Source organism: Mesoplodon mirus (genome assembly GCF_964341445.2).
Source record: "Mesoplodon mirus genome assembly, chromosome: 16".
Lineage (NCBI taxonomy): Eukaryota > Metazoa > Chordata > Mammalia > Artiodactyla > Ziphiidae > Mesoplodon > Mesoplodon mirus.
The window spans coordinates 65,083,770-65,106,171 of NC_138992.1; the positions used below are offsets into that span (position 1 = coordinate 65,083,770).

The 22,402-nt window shown below is 40.2% G+C and overlaps 2 protein-coding genes across 2 annotated transcripts in view; one reads left to right on the top strand and one right to left on the bottom strand.

Moving 5' to 3' along the window:
- The window catches only part of LOC309792173 (uncharacterized protein C8orf34 homolog), a gene marked incomplete at both ends in the record, with an annotated part of 320,311 nt that overhangs the window by 263,606 nt on the left and 34,303 nt on the right, over positions 1-22,402 (bottom strand). The window contains 1 exon segment of the mRNA XM_082601544.1: positions 3,782-3,929. Coding sequence (XP_082457670.1) covers positions 3,782-3,929 — 148 coding nt within the window.
- On the top strand, positions 12,396-14,582 carry LOC309792078 (akirin-1). Its single transcript, XM_082601340.1, has one exon. It carries the CDS (start codon positions 12,503-12,505, stop codon positions 13,079-13,081), a length of 579 nt encoding a protein of 192 aa, XP_082457466.1. The 5' UTR covers positions 12,396-12,502; the 3' UTR covers positions 13,082-14,582.

Genomic DNA, 22,402 nt, shown 5'->3' on the forward strand with positions numbered 1-22,402 from the left:
TGCTGGATACATTTAAAAGCAAAAAGAGGGCACCTTCAGATACTTTCAAAAAGTACTGACCTATGTATTTTGACGACTGAGACATTTTCTAACTAAATAGAAAAAGCACCAAAAGAGATAATTCAAAATTACAGTTACAGTTTAAACTGTAATTATTTACTGTCCCCCGAATTATAACTTCACAGTTAACATTCACCTCCCAGAATCAGTCTATGCTTTCCTTCTCCCTCCCGCCATACCCTTCCCTCTAAAATCTTTCCTCTTCACCTTCTGGGGCCTACGTTCCACGGTAAACAAACAGCCCTCTATCTTCAAATCCCCTCCTTCAAGTCAGAAGAGCCACTCATTCTCTCCACAAGGGCACTCCCTCCTCTGCAGTTTCCTGGAATGGAGGGTGTTCATTCCCCCACGTGTCACCTGCCACAGAATGCGTTTTTCTGGTCCATCCACGTTCAGCTGAAAGTCTCTCCTCTCTTGTGGTAAGTGCTGCCTGTCTCTACCGCTCACCCCTCTTCATTACTGCATCCTGATTACTGCCGCAGCCCTACGCAAGACACTGGCACCATCACCCTTGACCTTTTTTTTTTTTGCAGTACGCGGGCCTCTCACCGCTGTGGCCTCTTCCGTTGCAGAGCACAGGCTCTGGACGCGCAGGCTCAGCGGCCGTGGCTCATGGGCCCAGCTGCTCCGCGGCATGTGGGATCTTCCCGGACTGGGGCACGAACCCGTGTCCCCTGCATCGGCAGGCGGACTCTCAACCACTGCGCCACCAGGGAAGCCCATCCTTGGCCTTTTAACAGCGAGCATGAAACTCTGGTGACCTCTTAATCCTTAAACAAACCATGCACTGAACCTCATACTTCACTGTCCTCCTCAACTCTAAAGAGCTTCACTTCCCTGGACATCAGACACCCCCAAACTCAGGGCACCCACAGGATGTTCCCATCATCTGGAATCGTTCCACCTCAAAAGTCTTGATCCCAAATACCACAATTTCCCTGTGCTTCTCAATCTTTCATGTTTTCACCACACCCCCCTTACACAGGCCTCTCAAAGGGTTTTAGCTCTCTGACTAGCTTTTTATGTCTACACTGTTTCCTTGTTCCCTACCCTCTCATACCAGACCATGTGCTTCAATCACTTGCACAGTTTACCCACAAATACCCTCAGCTCCTTCGCAGAACTGCTCTTCCACCCTCCATCCTCACTAGGGCACGACCACAGTTCTCATCAGTCTCTCAAAAGGCTTTTCTGTCCCTCCTCCCAGCACTTCTGGGCACTGTGGGAAAAAATCACAATCTTGTCCATGGTTTCCATGATTAATTCATGCCTTGAACTTCAGATAAGCCCCAGAACTGCTTTAGTCTTTTTTATTTCCCTTTGCCAACTCTTCTTTTCTTCCCCATGGTGACTTTTCACAATTAATATCATTCACTTCAATCTCCCCTATTCAATCCCCAAACCTCTTGCCCTCAGCGGACAACCTCACTTCCTAATAAACAGGCAGAATTTAAGGCAAAACATATCATCTCACCCTTGCCTTCTCCTAGTCCATCTCCTATTCTAAATTTGAACACAACTTCTCCCATTCTCCCACTCATATGGTTTTATTGTGTACAGTCCTGAATGCCATACCTGCGACTCCTGCCTTAACCCATTCCCAGAGTTTTAGACTCATATCAAACAGCCTGCTGGAATTATCTACTAAGATACCCCACAGGAAATTCAAATTCATCCAAAGGAACTGGACTTATTATGGGTCTTCATAAATTTAGTCCTGTGTTCCCATCTTGCCTTATTAAACAAGCACTTATGCCATTACCCTAGTAAACTGGAAGTTATAATAATCTCCTTCCCTCTCCAAGCAATGAGTCATTAAGTACTTGTGCTAGTCAGAATTCTAAAGTGATCCCCCCCGACATCTGTCCCTTGATGTTATGCCCTAAATAATTCCCTCCCCTTGAGCGTAGACAGGACCTTTGTCTTGCATCAAACCAACAGAATATGGCAAAGGTAATGGGATATCAATGCCATGATTACATTGTAATATATAAGATTCCATCTTAGTAAACTTGAATGAAAGAAATTCCCTGACTTGTTCAAGAAATAAGCTGCCAGGATGCAAGAGTCATGTGGCAAAGAACTGTGGGCTGTACCTATTTGCTGAGAACAGCCCCTGGCTGAGATCCAGGAAGAAAACAGGGACCTCAGTCATACAGCTGCGAGGAAATTAATTCTGCCGACAACCTGAATGAGCTTGGAAGCAGATTCTATTCCAGCCTCCAGCACCTTGATTTGCAGCTTTGCAGATTCAACAGAAGATTTAGTTAAACCCTGCACAGACCTCTAACCTGTGAAAAATGTGAGATATTAAATGTCTGCTGATTAAAGCTACAGAATTTAATACACTACTGTCTCTTCAGATATGATAATTTATAAATATGGGCTCATATCAGCTTCAATGAGCTCATAGATGTTTATCTGGTCCACCTTCAGAAGAATGGTGCCTTCTTTGCAGCTACAAACCAGAGCCTATGCCTAAAAGCCACCCTACGAAGAATCTAACAATAAGACAGTGAGGCCAAGAAAAACCAAGAGTCCCCTCTTTTGTATGCCAAAAACTCATATTCTAGTTTCCTGTATGCAGCAGAGAACTTCTGTATGGATAACTAACACCAGAGTTGTCTACATTCTTCAGAGGATACCCTATTTGCTATCCACTTTAGGCACCAACATGAGAATACAGCCAAAGAAAACCAAAATCCTTTCATGGGATCCCATAGAGCATGAAGAGAAGAGAAACGATGGTGTTATCCCCAGGAGCATCTGGAATCCTGTCAGTCAGATACCATGGGAGTCAGGTGAGGAGTCAGCTACCCAAGCAACAGGTCTGGGGGGAGTGGGGATTTGGGTTTGGATGTAAATACTAATTCCAAACTAACAGACCAGGGTGTAAAAGAAATAAGCTGTCGGACACACATTTTATAAATAAAAATCGAAGTCACGTCTACCCAATTATATCACCAGTGCTTATTGGGGAGGTAAGGCTATTGAATACTTGGTAAGGCTGGCTCCCCAATAGAGTGAATAAAGCTTCCTCAAGTTGAACTTACTACATAAGGTAAAATTAGAACTGAGGGGGGCTTCTCTGGTGGCGCAGTGGTTGAGAGTCCGCCTGCCAATGCAGGGGACACGGGTTCATGCCCTGGTCTGGGAAGACCCCACATGCCGTGGAGCAGCTGGGCCCGTGAGCCCTGGCCGCTGAGCCTGCGTGTCCGGAGCCTGTGCTCTGCAACGGGAGAGGCCACAACAGTGAGAGCCCCGCGTACCGCAAAAAAAAAAAAAAAAAAAAAAAAAGAACTGAGGGAATCAGAGAGTAATTATCCATTTGGGCTACAAAAAAGGTAACTCTGTAGAAATCTACTGTTTATCTTTCTACACAGATGAGCTCCATAAGCACTTAATTCAAATTCTTCATAAAAAGATAAGAAGTTTAAAATAATTAGTTTTCATTCATATGAAACGAAAGCTTTTCATGCAAATCTGAATCTTATTTCTATTCAGATTGAATACAAAGATGCCCATATTTTGAAGCTAATACATAACAATATATTCAAATTCAAGAATATTTTTTGACAAATTTTAGCATACAGATGAAGTCTCCGATGAATACATGAAACCCTAGGCTACCACCTAGATTTACTCATTATAAAGAGAAAGACTTTCGTAAATTTTAGTTTAAATGTATTAACATTAACTGCAAAATATATTTTTCATTTACCTAATGTTTCACTTTCTGCCCAGAGAGCTGCAGATCCAGATAAAGTTCTTTGAAGGTGTCCACGGTTTTCTTGTTTAGACTGAAGATGGTCAATGAGAAATGGGATTGGCTGATCAGGGGTCTCAGTAATTAACTTGGTCATTAATTCCTGAAGGCAAAGTAAAGCATATGTTTACATCTAATAATAACAGCAAACACGTATATATAACTTATTACTGCCAAGCACTACAACTAATTTAATCCTCATCATAATCTTTTCAGGCAAGCACAAGTTATTGCCCAAATCTTGAGGAAACTGAAGTGCAGAGAAGTAAACTGTGTTACACAGCTAATACATGGCAAAGCCAAGATATATTTATTTTTATTATTATATTTGTCCAAAAACATAACTAGAACTTTATTCTGAAAAGAATTTTCAACTTCAGATTACTATTTTGAGAGATGCCATTATATATTAACTTTTCAATAAACCTCACCATATGCCTTATATACCAATATCATTTTTCTTTCTTAACTATATATAAATATCCCTAAATGAAGAAAATGTTGTTGGAATGAAAGAAACAAGTAACAAGTCACAGCTTCACAGAAACCAAAAAATGTCTTCAACTGGTTCCCCATCAGAAGTTCCTTTTTCCAAAAGCCCTGATAGGTATTCATTCTTTCTTGTTCTTGTTCTTTCTTTCTTTTTTTTAACGAGTGAAGCAATGGAGAGTCCCATTTTTAGACAGCTCTAATGATGCTTTAAATTGGGGACAAATCTGCTTAAGGGTAATATCTACACATTGTTTTTGCCAGTCAGGAACAGCAAGAGTAAGTGCCAATTTGTGGTCCATTAGAATCCCCAGACTGTTCTCCGATGAACAGCTGCCAAGCCAACTGAACATCACTTTGTGCTGTGCAACTGGGTTTGTGAACTTGCATGCACCACTTTAGATTCATATTAGCCACATTTCATCATGTTGGGTTTAGCCCAGAATCCTAGTCTGTCAATTGTCATTTTAAGTTCAGATTCTGTGAGAGGCAGTGGTTCTAGTGATACACTGGGTATCAGGTATTAGGACTGCTAATGGAAGGGATACTGGAAATTCCCCATCCCATTGTCTTTTTTTGTTGGTGGCCTATTTCCTTTGCCTTGAATGCTCTTTTCCAGGATGTTCAGATGGCTGGCTTGTCATCATTCCGTCTCTAATGATATCTTCTTTAAAAAGCTTTACCCTAATGAATCTTCATAAGCTTTTATCACTTCTTTATCTTCTTCGCAGTATTTAGCACTCTCCAGAATCATCTCATTTAATATTTGCTCATCAGTCTGTGCCTGACTCTTCTCCCCCTGTTACTACAGCACTAAGACCAAGGACCAGCCTGGTTTGATCTCTACTCTCTCCTTAGGGTCTAGATTCTACCTAGTTCATAGGTGGTGTTCAATGAATCAATGAATATTTGGTTTACTGACCCCAGGTACATATTAGAAATTAAAATCCCTTATTGTCCTAATAAACAACAATTAAAGCAGCCATAGATTTCTTAGCCCAGCAAAACACACTCTTCTGAACTCCTACACAAGAAACTGCTGTCATATCTCAGGGATATTTGTTGACGTTTATAATAGTCTAGAAACACACGGATTTATCTGAGTAGAGGCTAAATGGATTTTATAGATGACAAGATTCCAAGTTGATCCCAGAGACATGGATAATATAATTCAAGGTATATCAAAAATGTGCAGACTGGGGCTTCCCTGGTGGCGCAGTGGTTGAGAGTTCGCCTGCCGATGCAGGGGACGCGGGTTCGTGCCCCGGTCCGGGAGGATCCCACGTGCCGCGGAGCGGCTGGGTCCGTGAGCCATGGCTGCTGGGCCTGCGCATCCGGAGCCTGTGCTCCACAACGGGAGAGGCCACAACAGTGAGAGGCCCGCATAAACGCAAAAAAAAAAAAAAAAAAAAAAAAAAAAAAATGTGCAGACTGAACATAAAGTTGGAACTAAAAAGAGGAAAGGATTTCTACCATGAACACACTGTGAAGCAAAATATTTGTCAGACAAACATAAGACGTTTTTATATTCTAAAAAGCAGTAAGCAAACAACCAGTTGGCAAAGGTCTTCTTCTGTTATTTAAAGTCTCAATTATTATGGTTATAACTTAAGAGGTCATTCCTCTACATGGTACAGCAATGCAAAGTTCAATTAAAACCCAACTACACAGAAGTGGAACATAATTTAAAACATTTTAGATTTTGCTACTGTAGAAAAGATGCATTATATTCTATTTAAATTAACTGTACATTACAAAAGCTATGAGAAAATAGAGAGAAAAATAAATAGAAGGACCAACTAGATTACTCTTGTCACAGAAGGCCTGGGCACTCCGATAAAGCAAAATTAGGTCAGATAACAGGGCTTTAAAGCTAAAGCAATTTCTACCCTGAAATCTCTGAAGATCTCATGCACTTTTTTTTTTTAACTTTTAAGTTAGATGGAAAGTTTCTGGGTTTTTTTCCCTTTAAAATAAACTGAAGTGTCCTTATATTGTCTTTAGGAGATGGACCATACAGTCATAATAGACCAAGTAGTCACTGTTAATTTTTTTTTAAATAGCATCCATCTAGTAGCTAGTTTTGGATACCTTTATATTCCATGAATGAACATACGAGATTAAAGACACAGGACAAAAACCGTCATAAACAAAATGAAAAGCTAATGTTTGCAATAAGGTGTATTGGGTATCTTGGCTGATCAAGAGTCTAGTTCTAGATTATTGCATTTATAAGAGGAATTACCCTGCTTCTCACTCAATCCATGTATATCCACTGGCATTCAGACTTTAATGATTCTGAGGACTTAAACTCTTTCCCAGAAGTGAACATTTTAAATCCTCAGATTTGCAAAGATGTTACCGGCAATAAAAAGACTGGTGTCCCCACTAGGACTGAGACACACAGAAATAGAACCGAGGGGCCCACAGACCGAGGAGATGAGAAAGGAGCCGCGCACCTTGAAGGTCAGGTGGAAGAGAGACACCCGACCACAGAAGGTGGTCAGGGACCCGCCACCATAAGGAAAAGAGTATTCCAGAAGAGCGGGCCAATGTCGGGGATGGAGGCCGAACGCCGTTAGGGAATGTTCTGTGCTTCCGGGGAGGGAGAGCGGGGCTCATTTACTATTCTTACCCTGAGCGTAAGAGTTGTGCCATGGAACTCCTGGGTGTCAGAGCCTGACCAACAGAGCGACGCTGCATCCGGCCTTCCCCTACTGGGCCGCCCGTCGCCCGCGCGGACGCCAGCCGGCGCGGCAACAACGCGCTCCGCCGACGCCTCCCGCTCTGCCGGAAGGCGGCCCCGCGCAGGCGCACTCTGGGGCGCGGGCTCAGGCGCAGAGGCGGGTCCGGGTAATCCCGCCCGCCAGTCCCGAGCCCTAGTGGTGCCTGAGCGCCTGAGAGCAGGCTCCCCAGCAAGGGTCCCTGGAGCATCACCCTCTTCCTGCTCCGGAATGCAGTCGCCCCCGCAGCTGTCCTGAGGGAGATACACCGACGTGGCTTTTGGGCCGCTGCCCCAAGCCTGTCCAGGGACGCCGTCTGCAGAGCCCGGGAACCCTGCCACGGTCTAGATGGCGACCCCAGCACCCCGGGAGCTGGCTGCAGTGTGCCAGGGTATCCCTGTATGTACTGAATCGTGTCTGGAGCCAGAAACCCCACCCTCCTGCCTTGCCCACACCAGAGACTTCAGCCTCAGACCCAATGAGGATGCTCCCCAGCTCAGAGGACCAGGAGGACCAGGGCCCGGTCCCCGTCTGACAGTTCTGTGACGAGAGCCCTCCCCAGAGCTCAGGCCTTAGGCTCAGAGGCTGCCCTGAACTTTGGCAAGGTTTGGAGGGTCCCTGCCTGAGCAGCTTCTACTAATACCCTTGCCTGTCAACCAGGAATCAGGCCTGTAGTATGGGCCGCCCTCCTCATTTGCTCCTTCGGTGGTTTTCAAGCTTTCCTCTAGCCAAGGATCCCTGGGAGGTTTTGGCTGTGGGCATAAATAACTTGAAACAATGGAAATGGCAATAGCACTCCTGTCCTGGAACAAAAACTTTGTGGAAATTTTAGGCCAAGGGCTTGGGAATTGATAAAATAAAGGTATTAATTTTAATGTGACCCTGTTTGCACTCAAAGGCTAGTTAAAGGTGGGGCATTCAAGTTGCAAACAAAATATATTAGCAGCTGTCCTCAACAGAGGATTTAACTCGTAGTTAGTTGATATCAATAATATTACCGACGTAAGCGAGATGCAATAGAAGAAACAGGATAAGGCAGCGATTAGACACAGAGGCTTTGAATGAAATCTTACGGACACTTTTTCAAATCACTCATCTTCTACTTAGTAGCTGTATGACTTTGGGCAAGAAACTCAATCACTTTAACGTTCAATACTTCATCTACTAAATGCGGATGATAATAGTACCTACATGATACGGTTGCCAGGAGGATTAAGTAAGATAATGATCGCAAAGCATTCATAAAGTGCTTGGGATATGTGTAGCCTATTGTGATGGGAGGCCTATAACATTTCCTTCTAAGGCTGGGAACTGTTTCCCAGAATCTTCTTCATATGATCTGGGTTAGAGTACAGAATCCCAATGTGAGGAATTCATAGAAGACTTAGAAAGTAAGAGAAGCAGAAGAAATTAATCTCTGGAGTTGATTGCAAGCAGATGTGATGGCAGATGAGGGATTCACATCAGCTTCCCAGCAAATTTGTGGAAACCTCCACTGAAGACTGGGATAGCTGTAGGAGTGGTACAAAAGTACTGGAGAACTGCAGCAGCTTCCAGGCAAGGAATTGAAAACCACTTGCTTTGGATATCCAGGTGGTGATTTTCAGGGTGGGCTCCTCCACCTTTGGCGACAGACAGCATTTCCCTGGCCTCTGTGCCCCGACCTTCTAACTCTCCATCATGCAAACTTATTTGTATTCAACCGTATATGACCCAGATATGGAGTTGCTTCTGTTTTCCTGACTAAACCCCCCTTAATGATCTACCCAAAGGTGGTGTTAGCTAATATTTTCAAGGTTATTATTGCTTTTATATATTTCTATATTATTTGTATATATTTATATGTTTATTATTACTACTGTTATTACCATTTTTGTCAGGTATTTTTATAGCATATGTTTTTGATAGACTATGTACATTGCATCTTTTTATTGGTTTTACTTTTTCTGATCATAAAACTAATTAATGCTCTCTTAATACAGTTTAGTATAAACTGCAGTCTTTAACTTCATGAATATTGAGACAGCCCCTGCATTGATATGTTTCCTTTTTTGTTAATTATAATTTTGTTACCAATTCAAATATATTTATTTTTAAAACATAAATATATAGGAAGATAACATTATTTTTAAAAATTTTGAAAAAGAATCTAGGGAACATAAATCATTAATTACTGACTGCAAATTTGTATTATACATCATGTGAATACATGGAAGTTAGGGCTATTATAACCTTGTACTATATAGAGCATAGCCATAATTAATAAGTTGGAGAATGAATGCTAACTAGCAATAATGACTGTCACAAAATACATTTTAATTTTAACGTCCACTAGATAAAAGCAAAACCATGAGTGAGTTGGTAGCTCATCATAGTCATTTATTATTAAATAATGTGTGAGTAGTTAAGGGAATGAGTAATCAGGCAACAGTAGAAAACATTTTAATAGATTCTTTTCATCTGATGAAAGCTATGGACTCTCTTGGTTAAAAAACCAAAAACTACATGTATACACACAAACATCAAATCTTATATAATATTCCTGGGTGTTTACCCATCCATGGGCTAACCCTCTAAGGTTTCATTGACTCCAGGTTAAGAATCCTTGCTTCAGGTCACACAACAAACAGACAGCATGGCATTCTGCCTAAAAATTTACTTACTTAACTTCTTACTTGGGAGTAAGTTACTTCTTACTTCATTTCCTGAGAGGTAAGTACTAGCCTCAGTAGAAAGTCATCAGGAAACAAAATTAAAACCATTTCCAAAATCTCAGGACTTTCTCATCATATAGTCTTTTTGTTAAATCAATAAATATAAAGGATATTACACTATAGTAATAATGGAAGTGGTGTCAATCAAATATATTTTTTACTCAACACCATAATTATCTTAAATATTAATTGGCATGTGGCACATTACCATCTGTAGAATATTTTAGTTCAAAGCTGGCATTAAGATCTGACAGCTGAATTAATTCATTCTAAATCTGCATATGTTTCAATTTTCTCTTTTTAATTAGGTCTTATTAAAAATTTGCATGAGATCACAACCTTCCAAACACTCACCCTCTCCACCACCACCTGTTTTTCATAAATAGGTAGTTAGTGGGCATTGAATTGTCAACAAATAAATGAGAGACTATCCACCTGAAAATCAGTTGTCTCCAAAGTAGCTTATTTTTCTGAAACAGCCTTATTTTAAATTGATGTCAGCATTCCCAACTGATAGAATCCCACTTGGTTTCCACCCCCACCAGAACCCTTGCCTTTTCATTCATTCCATTTTTCTAAATAGAAGTAGAATGGAGGACATTTTTTTTTTCTGCTTCATTACACCTCTAGGCTCTGTTACGAGTTTTGGCTTTGGCAACAAATAGGTTCCAATGCAGCATCTAGGTTTCCATGCACAAGTGAGAAGGGGACAGACATCTGTTTGATGTTTTCCGGTCAGACTCCCGTTCACAGAACTCAAACTGTCCTCTGGTTAATCAACCTTCCTCCACCTCAGGACCATGCCCAGGCCCACCCTAAACGTTCTCTCATTCCCAATCAGAACTGAGACTTCACTGGAAGGCTGAGCTCAACAGGAAAGGAAGCAATGTGAATAGCAATAATTAAAAGTATCAGTTATTTATTGAGTTTGATATGCACAAGTGTCAAGTATATTCCATAGATTTAACCACTCACTATACATTCAAGGACTGCATACAAGATGCACAACCCAACTAGGATACATGCACTTTTACAAAGGTGTGTTAACTCCCTGCTTATTTCAGGTCACCTGCCCCTCACCAACAACCCACCGATGCAAACAATCTTAGCCACGCATCCAAACACAACCATACAGGCCTAGGGAATAAGAAATTCTCACCCCTGTTTTGAAAGACTCTTTGGTCCTTCTTAAATATCATTTAATATAAAATTAGGTTATGATACTCATTTGTAATACACAGTAAAAGGCAACTAATTTACCTCGTTATATATTATAGAATATAATCCAGTTAGGGAAAGTAAAAAAAAAAAAGAGTAGTTTTATAATGAAGATTAAGAATAATGAAAATACCACAATTAAAAAATAATCATTCTAAGTTCTAGAGCTGAATTTTAGATACTAAATTCTCTCTGTTTTTAATAATATAGACAAATAATAAATTTAACCAGCAGGTGACAAGTGACAGAATATTTTGCCTAATACCTATTAATCCCTCCTCTAATTCAGAGATGACATTGCTGTATTAGAGATGCTAAAGTAGATTTAGTATTTAATTATTGAATATTTAGTATCCACTTTGAAACAGTTTTCATATAAACGTACAAGCTTGTAGTTAAATTTCTACACAAACATCAAGGTCTCCAGAGAAATATTAGCATACCATATGGAAATACTTTTAGTTAAGGATATATATATATATCCTTATCTATTGATATATCTATTGATATATCTATTGATATATATCTATATCTATTGATATATCCTATATATATATCTATTGATATATCAATATATCTATTGATATATATATCTGTCTATTGATATATCTATTGATATATCTATCCTATATCTATTGATATATCCTATATATCAGTGTATCGTCTATCAACGCAACTATTTTGATGTTAGGTAGGACTTTCCATGGTCTTGAAAATATCTCTGTAGGAGTGCAAGAGAGGTGAAACTCAGCAGAAATATGTAAGCACTTCATGACTCAAAGAAAATAACTAAATCAATCCATGGTGGAAGTAGTAGATGTACGTAGAAGTTGAGTAAGGAGGCTGTCCCTCAGTTGAGTAAGAATTACTTTATTTTAGCCTTTTGTCATTTATAAATAATGTGTAACTAAAACAGGGTGCTCAGCATGACAGAATGAAGAAATTTCATAGTGCACACCCGGCACTTCCTTTTGGAACCGATGACCTAAGGAAAGGATGTCCACATTTCTGTCTCTATGGCAAGGATACCTTCAAATTGGTTATGGATACATTGGACCATCCTAGGTGAACACTACTACTTAGTAAGCCTTACTCTGATTCCATCCTAAAAGAGTCACAAATCAAAGGGACCATATATGTATGGGCCTATTTCTAGAACTACATTTTATTTCATTAATCTATTTGTCAATCTTATTGCAATGATGGTTCATTGCAATATCTTAATGACTAGAGCTATACAATAACTCTAATGTCTTGTGGAAAAAATCATCCTATTTTGTTTCTATCACCTTTCTAGTTATTCTGCCAAGATTATGTTCATTTTTCTCTTATTTTCTTTGGGTTGATTGAAATTTATTCTACTTTTCCCTCTGTTAGTCTGAAAGTTATACACACTTTTAAGATTCTTTTAGGCCTTTGCCGGTGCTGGAGCCGCCATTGGAGCCGGCTTGGCTTGCGGGCTCCGCTGAGGAGCGGGAGGTTGGGCCGCAGTTAAAGTCGCGTCGGCTCCTGGTCCCTGGCCCTTCAGCGGCATGGCGTGCGGGGCGACGTTGAAGCGGCCCATGGAGTTCGAGGCGGCGCTGCTGAGCCCTGGCTCCCCGAAGCGGCGGCGCTGCGCCCCTCTGCCCGGCCCCACTCCGGGCCTCAGGCCCCCGGACGCCGAGCCGCCGCCGCTGCTTCAGATGCAGACCCCACCGCCGACTCTGCAGCAGCCCGCCCCGCCCGGCAGCGAGCGGCGCCTTCCAACCCCGGAGCAAATTTTTCAGAACATAAAACAAGAATATAGTCGTTATCAGAGGTGGAGACATTTAGAAGTTGTTCTTAATCAGAGTGAAGCTTGTACTTCGGAAAGTCAGCCTCACTCCTCAGCACTCACAGCACCTAGTTCGCCAGGTTCCTCCTGGATGAAGAAGGACCAGCCCACCTTTACCCTCCGACAAGTTGGAATAATATGTGAGCGTCTCTTAAAAGACTATGAAGATAAAATTCGGGAGGAATATGAGCAAATCCTCAATACCAAACTAGCAGAACAATATGAATCTTTTGTGAAATTCACACATGATCAGATTATGCGACGATATGGGACAAGGCCAACAAGCTATGTGTCCTGAAGCTTTCTTGCATATCTGGGTACCAGGTTTGACCTCAAGAGATGGCTGCTGTACACTTTTTGCAACTGGTTTGATATCACATTTCAGCTCCAACTTTGCAACCTGAGAACACTTAAATGTTTCTGCAGGTCCATTTTATACAACTTGAAAGACCTTAAAACTTTCCGGTTGCCACAAGCATATCTTTCTTTTCTGCTCATCCAATAAACAGCTGTGCCCTACTGTGATAGATTTTCCAAACAAAAATACCTGGAGCAGCAGTTTAGCAAAATATGCCCTCAGTGGCACTCAACAAATGGAGTTTCCCCAAGCACAGTTCTGTAAGAAGTGTGTGTGAGAGTGTGTGTATGTGTGTGTATGTGTATTTTAAGTTATTATTTGTATTGTGCAAATTTTTTTGATCTTGGGGATTCTGGCTGTGAATTTGATGCACGACAATTATGGTTAAAAACATTTCCTTGGTCTACAGAAGATCATTAATGTTTTGTGACCATATAAGTTGTAACAGTGGATTGTTTTCTGTGTAGGTGTTATTGTTAAATACAGGGACTGTTTCCAGGCACAGAATATGAATCATAAGTTAGGATGGACATTAGGTGTGATTATGACGACATAGCAAAGGTCTGTGGTCCTAGGTCTACAGATGCGTGGTGAGGAATTAGAACAAACCCGAGACAGGCCATTTGACACATGACTCTGCCTAGCTGTGTTAGAACATTACTTTGACTCCAAGCCTTAAAATACCCACGTGGAGTCTGTGCTCACCTCATTCACACAAGGAGCTCCCTGGACACTGAACCTCTAAGAAGGAAAAGAGTCTCCTCTGGAGGAGGAGCATCAGGCTTTGCTTGGGAGCATGACAAAGGCGAGCCTGGGGCTGGGCCATGCCCCGGAGGCACTGCTACTTGGGAGGCACCACTTCACCTTTGTATCAGTTATTAGAAATAGAATTTGGATCCTTTGGTCAGGTTCCCCCAAATTCTTTTAAGAGATGTCCATGTTCAATTGCTTGAGCTTTGTTTTGGCAACCCTCTGCCCGAAGTTGCTTACAGACTGTTCTTCACCTTATTTCCAAGGCTGAGGAACAGAAAGTAGCCTCTGTTTTGAGGAGGTGGAAGTTAAGTATACATTTATTTTTTACTGTGACTTGTTCAGGACCACGTTTTACAAAATGCCTTGTTTCCTTTATTATTGTTTCTGGAAAGGAAAGTTCTATTAAAATTGTTTTAGTTTGAATATAGAATAGTTTTTTTAATTAAGGCTTATTTTGAAAAAAAACTGTGTTTAATTCAAATGTATGCCAGTACCTTCCAAGGTAAGGTAATATTCAGAGACAGTTGTCCTGATCAGATGGCTTAGAGAAGTTTCTGGAATATTCACATTCGAAGATTCCTTATTAATGAATGTCTTTGACTTAAATCTAACCAAAAACTGCAACATTATTCTTTGTACATTTTCATTATATAGTGTTAACAAGCTTAGTTGCAAACAAATAAAATACTTAAGCTAAAAAAAAAAAAAAAAAAAAAAAAAAGATTCTTTTAGTGGTTACCCAGAGATTAAAAATTAATACTTGACTTATCTACATTAAGTATTAATTGGTATTTTTCCCTCATCTCAGATTTTGCAAGGAATTTAGAATACTTTGATACCAGTTATCACCCCTGGCTTTTATTTTTATTGTTGTGTACTATAATTACATATATAACATATATATAATATATAAAATTATATATGAAATATATACACATATATTAAACCCCACAAGGCGTTTTTAATTTTTATTTCATGCCATTAGCATACATTTATATGTACCCCCATAGTTACCATTTTTATTGCTTTTATACCTTTATTCATCTCTAACCATCCATCTGGGATTATTCTCAGCAGCATAAGGAATACCTTTCTTTTAGTGGTGACAAATTCTATGTGTTTTGGTTTGCACAGAAATGTCTGTTTTTTGCTTTTTGAACTTGAAGACAATTTCACTGTATCTATATATTGGGATTACTTTCCATTTTTTCCCCCGTTATTCCTTTTGAGAATTCAACCATATTTCTTTCTTAAAAATCTAGCTTTTTCTAGGGATTTTAAAAAGATTTTCTCTTGTTTTGTAACTATATGAGATGATGGATGTTAACTAAACTTACTGTGGTAATCATTTTGCAATATATGTACGTGAAGGCACTATGCTGTACACCTTAAACTTACACAGTGCTGTATGTCAATTAAATCACAATAAAACTGAAAACAATGATAATATTGGAAAAAGAGTATGGCTCAGTCAAACCTCTAGCTTGGATGAATAGGTGGATATTTTGGCTTATGGATTCCGGAATGGGTTGGACAGCCAATCTACAGGAAGTGCAGTGATGATGCTCAGTCTCAGGAACAAGTGGAGGCAAGCACCTGAAACCTGCCACACGTCTCTCTCCGTCTCTCATCTGGCCACATCCTTTATCTTTCTTTGCATCTGGCTTTCTCCACCTGCTAGGAAACATGATTCCTGGTCTTCCAGGACTGCAGTGCTACACAGTCACATACAGCCAACCTACTTAGCTCCTACATCGTAGATCCACAGACAGAAGTGAACTTTGAGTCTCTGGGTCTTAAATATAAATATTCCCAGCAGAGATAGAGTGGACGTATTGATCAGGTGCCCACCTGGAGCTATCCGACTGAGGCTAGAGTCGTAAGGACATGAAGAAAATTATAGCCTTTTTAATTGCCATATGAATGTTAAAAATGGCATTTATTAAAAGAAGAAGGAATTGTGGGCAAATGATGACACAGATGCCTACTAAATATAGCTTCAAAGAAGTCACCAGCATAATAGGAACCACATGGAATAAAAAAAAAAAAGGCTCTGATCAGCTCCAAGCAGAGTTAGTTAGGCATAGTAAGTGTTTGAATAATATTACAAATACAATTGTACACAACACTCATGCCACTGTATTAAATCATGTGTTTACCAGTTCAGCTCTCTGAAGAGTTCTTAAGGTCAGGAAACATGTCTTAGACATCTTTGTTTCCCAAGATCAAAGAACAGTTCCTGGCACATGTGCTAAAAGAAAGAATGAATAAATGAATAAATCATGTCAATAACTTTACTAAAAACCTTCTGTAGCTGCATTATTACCTGAAAAAAAATCCCCACAAAAAACAAACAAACCCCACATACCTTCCTTCATAGCATTCAAAACTACCTAAACACAGTCCCCAACCTGTGGTTTCATCTCTTATGATAAGATGCTCTAGATTCTACAGAGAGCAGAAGTTCCCTTGATATATCTTTCACTTTCATATCACATATTTATAGTAGGCTCTCATCTCAGAATAAACAAGACTGGCATGGCCCAGGGATTAGGGAGCTTACATTCTTTGGAAGAGTAAGACAATAAACAATAAAATCAATAAGTAAAATAAATATAGCTTCTAGAAAGTTCTATGGAAAAAAGACAGAGAATACATTAGACAAATGGGGGTAAGATATATTACAGGGAGTGATCAAGAAAGCCTCTCTGAGGAAATGATATTTGATCTGAGACCTGAGGGTAAAACTAGAACCAGACCTTCAAAAATCTAGCAGTTCAGGCAGAGAGAAGAATAAATGCAAAGACTCCTGGGCATTGTGGGGCTTGGTATATTCTAAAGAGCTGTCAAATGCCAGTAGGGAATAGTGAGTTGAAGAGGTAGGCAGATGCCAGAACTTGCAGGGCTTTGTTGGTTGACCTATAGACTGAATATTACTTTAAACGGAATGCAAAGCTAGTGAAGGATGTTAATTAAGGAATTGAAATTGATTTACCCTTTGAAAAGATGTGCCGAAACTGTTCAGAGACTACTGAACTATACAGTGGTGTTTTAAGTGAGGGTGCAAAGCAATGGCCTGACTTTATACATACAATTCTAAAAGTAGACCTGACCCGGCGAGGAGTGGGTCAAATCAGCCTAAAGAATGAATCAGGGCTTCCCTGGTGGCGCAGTGGTTGAGAATCTGCCTGCTAATTCAGGGGACACGGGTTCGAGCCCTGGTCTGGGAGGATCCCACATGCCGTGGAGCAACTAGGCCCGTGAGCCACAACTACTGAGCCTGCGCGTCTGGAGCCTGTGCTACTCAACAAGAGAGGCCGCGATAGTGAGAGGCCCGTGCACCGCGATGAAGAGTGGCCCCCGCTTGCCACAACTGGAGATAGCCCCCGCACAGAAACGAAGACCCAACACAGCAAAAATAAATAAATAAATTAATAAACTCCTACCCCCAACATCTTAAAAAAAAAAAAAAAGAATGAATCACCCAGGTGTTGGGTTTGAATGACTGAGCTGATGTCAGTGCCATTCACTATCATACAGAGCAATGAACAAGGGATGGCTCAGTGGTGGAAGACCAAGCGTTCCAACGAGAACATGGGAAAGGAGCTGTGAACTAGCCAGACAGAAGAGACAGATAGTGTTCACAGCAATTATTCAATTAATATTTTTCAATGCTTACTTTAGAATGACAATCATTCTCTTTTATTTGTGCAACAGATATTTACTGAGCACTCACTATAAACTAGACACTGTGCATTGCAGGTGGTCAGTGAACCAAACAGAAAGGTATCCCTGCTCTGCAGTTGTTGGTCTGTGGGTTTCCTCTTCAAATTGTCTGGAAGTAGGAAACAAGCATCAACAGCAGAAACAGAGAATGGGAGATGAAGACTGGGGGTTTTGAGAAAAGGGAAACAAATGAAAAATAGTGACCCAGGAGTGTAGGATTACCTGGTCACTTGAGATTTGTTGTCACAAATTTAAAGTAAGACAAGTTTGTGTGGTAGCATGTTTTTCTCCCAGCCCTGTTCAGCTGCATAGGTGTAGGCATGAAAGAGGTAAAAATTTGTCTTTAGGCAGGTTTATGGTTTAACTAATTGAGTAGGATGAACTGAGAGAGGGGCAACGTAGCAATACTTGGGAGTACATGCAATGGAGCAATTATAACGACTGGCCACTGGCCCCAGAATTAAGCTGAGCAAGGACATCAAAGAGGTAACGGAAAATGAAAATGTGGTAGGGTCAATGGATTGGACATCCAGGTAGGGTCAAAGAAAAGTTGGGGTTGGGATACTAGAGGCAGTGAGCTAGATAAAGAGGAGAGGATGGTTGGAGAGAAGGATGCTTGAAAGTGAGACTCCAGAGAACTGCAGTTATTGAGTAACAACAACAGGAGTGGCTAAGACAGGAAATAAGGTGAAAAATAGATCACTGGGTGAGAGGAGTTCAACAAAGAGGTCAGTGTGATGGAAAGGTCATTTACATGTATACAAAAATTGCAAGAATGAACACAGATGTAGTATTAGAAAGAATGGCAATATATTGAGTTAAAGCTATTGAGAAATACAGAGAAACCACCCAGACGTCTATAGAGTTAAAACTATTGAGGAATATAGGGGGGCCACCCAGGGGTCTATAAAAGTTACAACTGAGGTGGTAGGCAATATAATCTGATGACACAGTTGAAAGATAGGTCTATTTTAAAATTTTTCCTTAAATCCAGTAAGTCTAGAACATTTAAGTACGAATGTTTCCTCTTTATTAGAAATATTTCATCAGCAAAAAAAATTGGGGGGGAGAATGGATACACGTATATGTACCGCTGAGTCGCTTTGCTGCGCACCTGAAACTATCACAACATTGTTAATCGGCTACACTCCAATATAAATTAAAAAGTTTAAAAAAATTTTTTTTCAGCTATTTATTATTAAAATCCAAGATTATAAAACATTAGATGAATATACAAATTTATATATTCATTTTCAAAGAAAAATTATAGCTAATATGCAGAACACCAAGTCAATGTACAAAAAAAAAAAAGTTAACTGATAAGGCATTTAGTCCTAAACCAACATTAAAGTAAAAGTCATGGCATTAAGCATAGACAGAAATTCTTACATAAATTAATTTAGCAGCATGCTGGCATCAAATATTCTCTATGGTTTATGGAAAGTAAAAGAGCAAATTGACATCATTAGTAATTGCTGGTAATAAATTTCTATTTTACAGACACCTAATACCCCATTCACAGAAGGTATGTGCTAAAATCTCTCTCTCTCTCTCTAGATATATATCTATATCTATATCTATATCTAGAGAGAGAGAGAGAGAGAGAGATTTTATATATATATATATATATATATATATATATACACACTCTATGTAGGCTTGTAGAGTTATATATGTTTTGATAAAAACAGACATCATGTGCTTAAGACTAAATTCCTTAATGAACAATAAACAGCAATCAGTTTCAATAAACCCTCACTGAGTTTGACTAGGCTCACTGCAGCTGGTAAATCACAAGGTGATTTAGAAAGATTCACAATCACTCAATAAAATCCATTCTCTGCTGAGGCAATGAATAATCTTGCCAGCTGTTGTCAAGATGGTTTTACATATGAAGTATGCAGTGTATGCTTATATAGTTTTATTTGACCAAAAACATTTTCCCTCAACACTGAACCTAGACCACAAACACTATTTGGAAACAGTGGCTCTGTAATGTTTAACAGGTTAAATACAAGTTGGTTTCTTGTATAATACAGTGGAATGACCTTACAAACCTACACAATGACTAGCCTCATGCCCCAAGGTCCTATTAGAATAACAGAAAAGATGTCATGTAAAAAATGAAAGCACAATAGCACGGGAAAACAAGAAAGAGGGCCATCAATGGACTGGAAATCTTGAGAAGCTCTAAAGCATGAAGATCTAAGCAGATGGGGTAAAACTAATGGTTACATTAGAACAGCCAAGACACTACAGCCCAAGACACCAGAAGGAAGTTCTCTTCTTCCCAAGAGAGCCAGAGAGACCATTCCAGCTAAAGCAACAACCATAGGCCAAGGAGAAGCCATCAGTGTAATTCATCAAAGAACTACATTCGGAGCAGCTGGGCTTGTTGAGACCCATCTCCCTCTTCTAAGGGATGCTGTTGGCAGCTGGGGCTTTTACACACAGAGTGAGGTCAGAGAACTCTTTTTTTTTTTTAATTAATTAATTTATTTATCTATTTTTGGCTGCATTGGGTCTTCATTGCTGTGCGTGGGCTTTCTCTAGTTGTGGAGAGCAGGGGCTACTCTTCATTGTGATGTGAGGGCTTCTGATTGCGGTGGCTTCTCTTGTTGCAGAGCACAGGCTCTAGGCACACAGGCTTCAGTAGTTGTGGCACGTGGGCTCAGAAGTTGTGGCTCGCGGGCTCAGTAGTTGTGGCTCACGGGCTCTAGAGCTCAGGCTCAGTAGTTGTGGTGCATGGGCTTAGTTGCTCCGTGGCATGTGGGGTCTTCCTGGACCAGAGCTCGAATCCGTGTCCCCTGCATTGGCAGGCGGATTCTTAACCACTGCACCACCAGGGAAGTCCCCAGAGAACTCTTTGCCAATGCCATCTGTCTAAGAATGGACTCCAGGAATAGCTGTAGACTCCAAGAAGCAGCAGAGTACAACTTGAGGTAACCCTGGGCTCCACATCTCATGGAAAGTGAGGACAGAGTCCAGTGAGTGAACTACAGGAAAGCTTTTTACCCCCAGAGCAGGGCCCTTCTTTCTTGGGAATGCTGGATTTCCACTTGCGTATTGTACAAGGAAGTCTGATTGCTAAGCTCTCTAAGCCCATTCACCCAGCTTTCCCAGTCAAGGAAGAGGTCAGGTAGGGAATCTACTCAAGTACAGAGGAACCCATACAAGCTACCTATAATAAGAAATCTTATCTTTCATTCATATATATGAATCGACAACCAGAAATCACCAGAAATTTTAGGAAAAATTGTGCCAGTGTATAAGCAAGACAACTGAGATGAGAAGAAATAGAGCAATTTCAGGAAACCACTGGAAAGAGTGTTACATTTATAAAACAAGAACTTGCTGCCATGAAAAATAAGAAATCTATGGAAAATTTTATATAGCGTCGATTAGGATTAAAATAGAATTGTGAAAATCAAAATATAAATGGAAGGACTAAATAAATTCAAGGCAACGTAGTGATCTAAAAACTAAAGTTGAATAAATCTAATGATAAATGAAATAAAAATACAAAAATTGGGAAATATACATTAAGAGGTATGGAAGTCAAGATAAGGAAGGCCCACCACTCTTTTAAGAAACATTTCAGAAGAATACACTGACAATGCAGATAAGAAAACAAAGAAAAATACAGTAAAAATTCCCTAAGCTAAAGAGATATACCCAAAGCATCAGACTGAAAGAGCTCAGAATTATGAAAAGACCCTTAACTAAAAATACCCTGATGAAATTTATGAGTTCACAGACAAAAATAAAATAATAAAAAATGTCAAAGGGGAGAAGGGCTGCCTTATAAAATAAAAAGAATCTGAGTGATATTAAACTTCTCATCAGTAAAACTCAATGTTAAAAAACAAAAGGGCTGTAACTTTAAGATGCTCAGCTGGGGTGAGTTGGGGACATGACCTTAGAATTGTATGAACGGGCAAGGATATAAATCAAATGTGTGGGGAAAAAATAAGGATATTTTCAGACATGAAATTCAGAGAGTTTCTTTCCCCCCTCCATGAAAAAAAAAAGTTAAAGAGATGCTCTACAATGATAGAAAAGGAATCTAAGTAAAAGCATAACATGAATATAAAAACCAAAGGCAGCCAGGTATTCAGAAATATGGTGAAATGATAGAAAGAATTTTTTAATATAGAATTTGACCTTTAGTAAGTTCTTCAGGTAATAAGATTTTAGTAAAAGGTGATTACTTTTCCATTTTTATGGGTATAGTCACTCTACATGACTCTGCAGCCCCACACCTCATGCTTAGCCTCCACGGTGCCCTACTTCTGGGGCAGGTTGGCTTTCCTCTCCCTGAGAGGCCCACACCACAGCTCCACCCAGAGAAGATGCTCCCACAGCCCCTTACACTCCAGTCCACCCAAAGAAGCAGTCTTCCAAGACATCACCACTGGGATCTGCAGAAAGAACAGTGTTGTCCAAGAAGGTCCAGTGCAACTGAATGACCTTCCTTCACCCATAAGGCTCTCAGGAGGTCCCATCACGCCTCACCTCTCCCAACTGTGTCATCAACAGAAACACAAGCCTCCCAGTTTAGCGCCCAGACTGTCATACCCATCGTCTTCTGTATATTCACAAATCTAACCTATCTTCACCCCCTCTCTATGATTCCAGACCCTCCCACCACGTTCTATGATGTACACTGAAAGAAGGATGGAAACCATGTTTAAATTTACTGAAACTAAAGCCACCAGCAGACCAGCAGATCAAATCGTCCATGTTATTCCTCCCATTTGTTTCCTCTCTGTGTCCACTCAG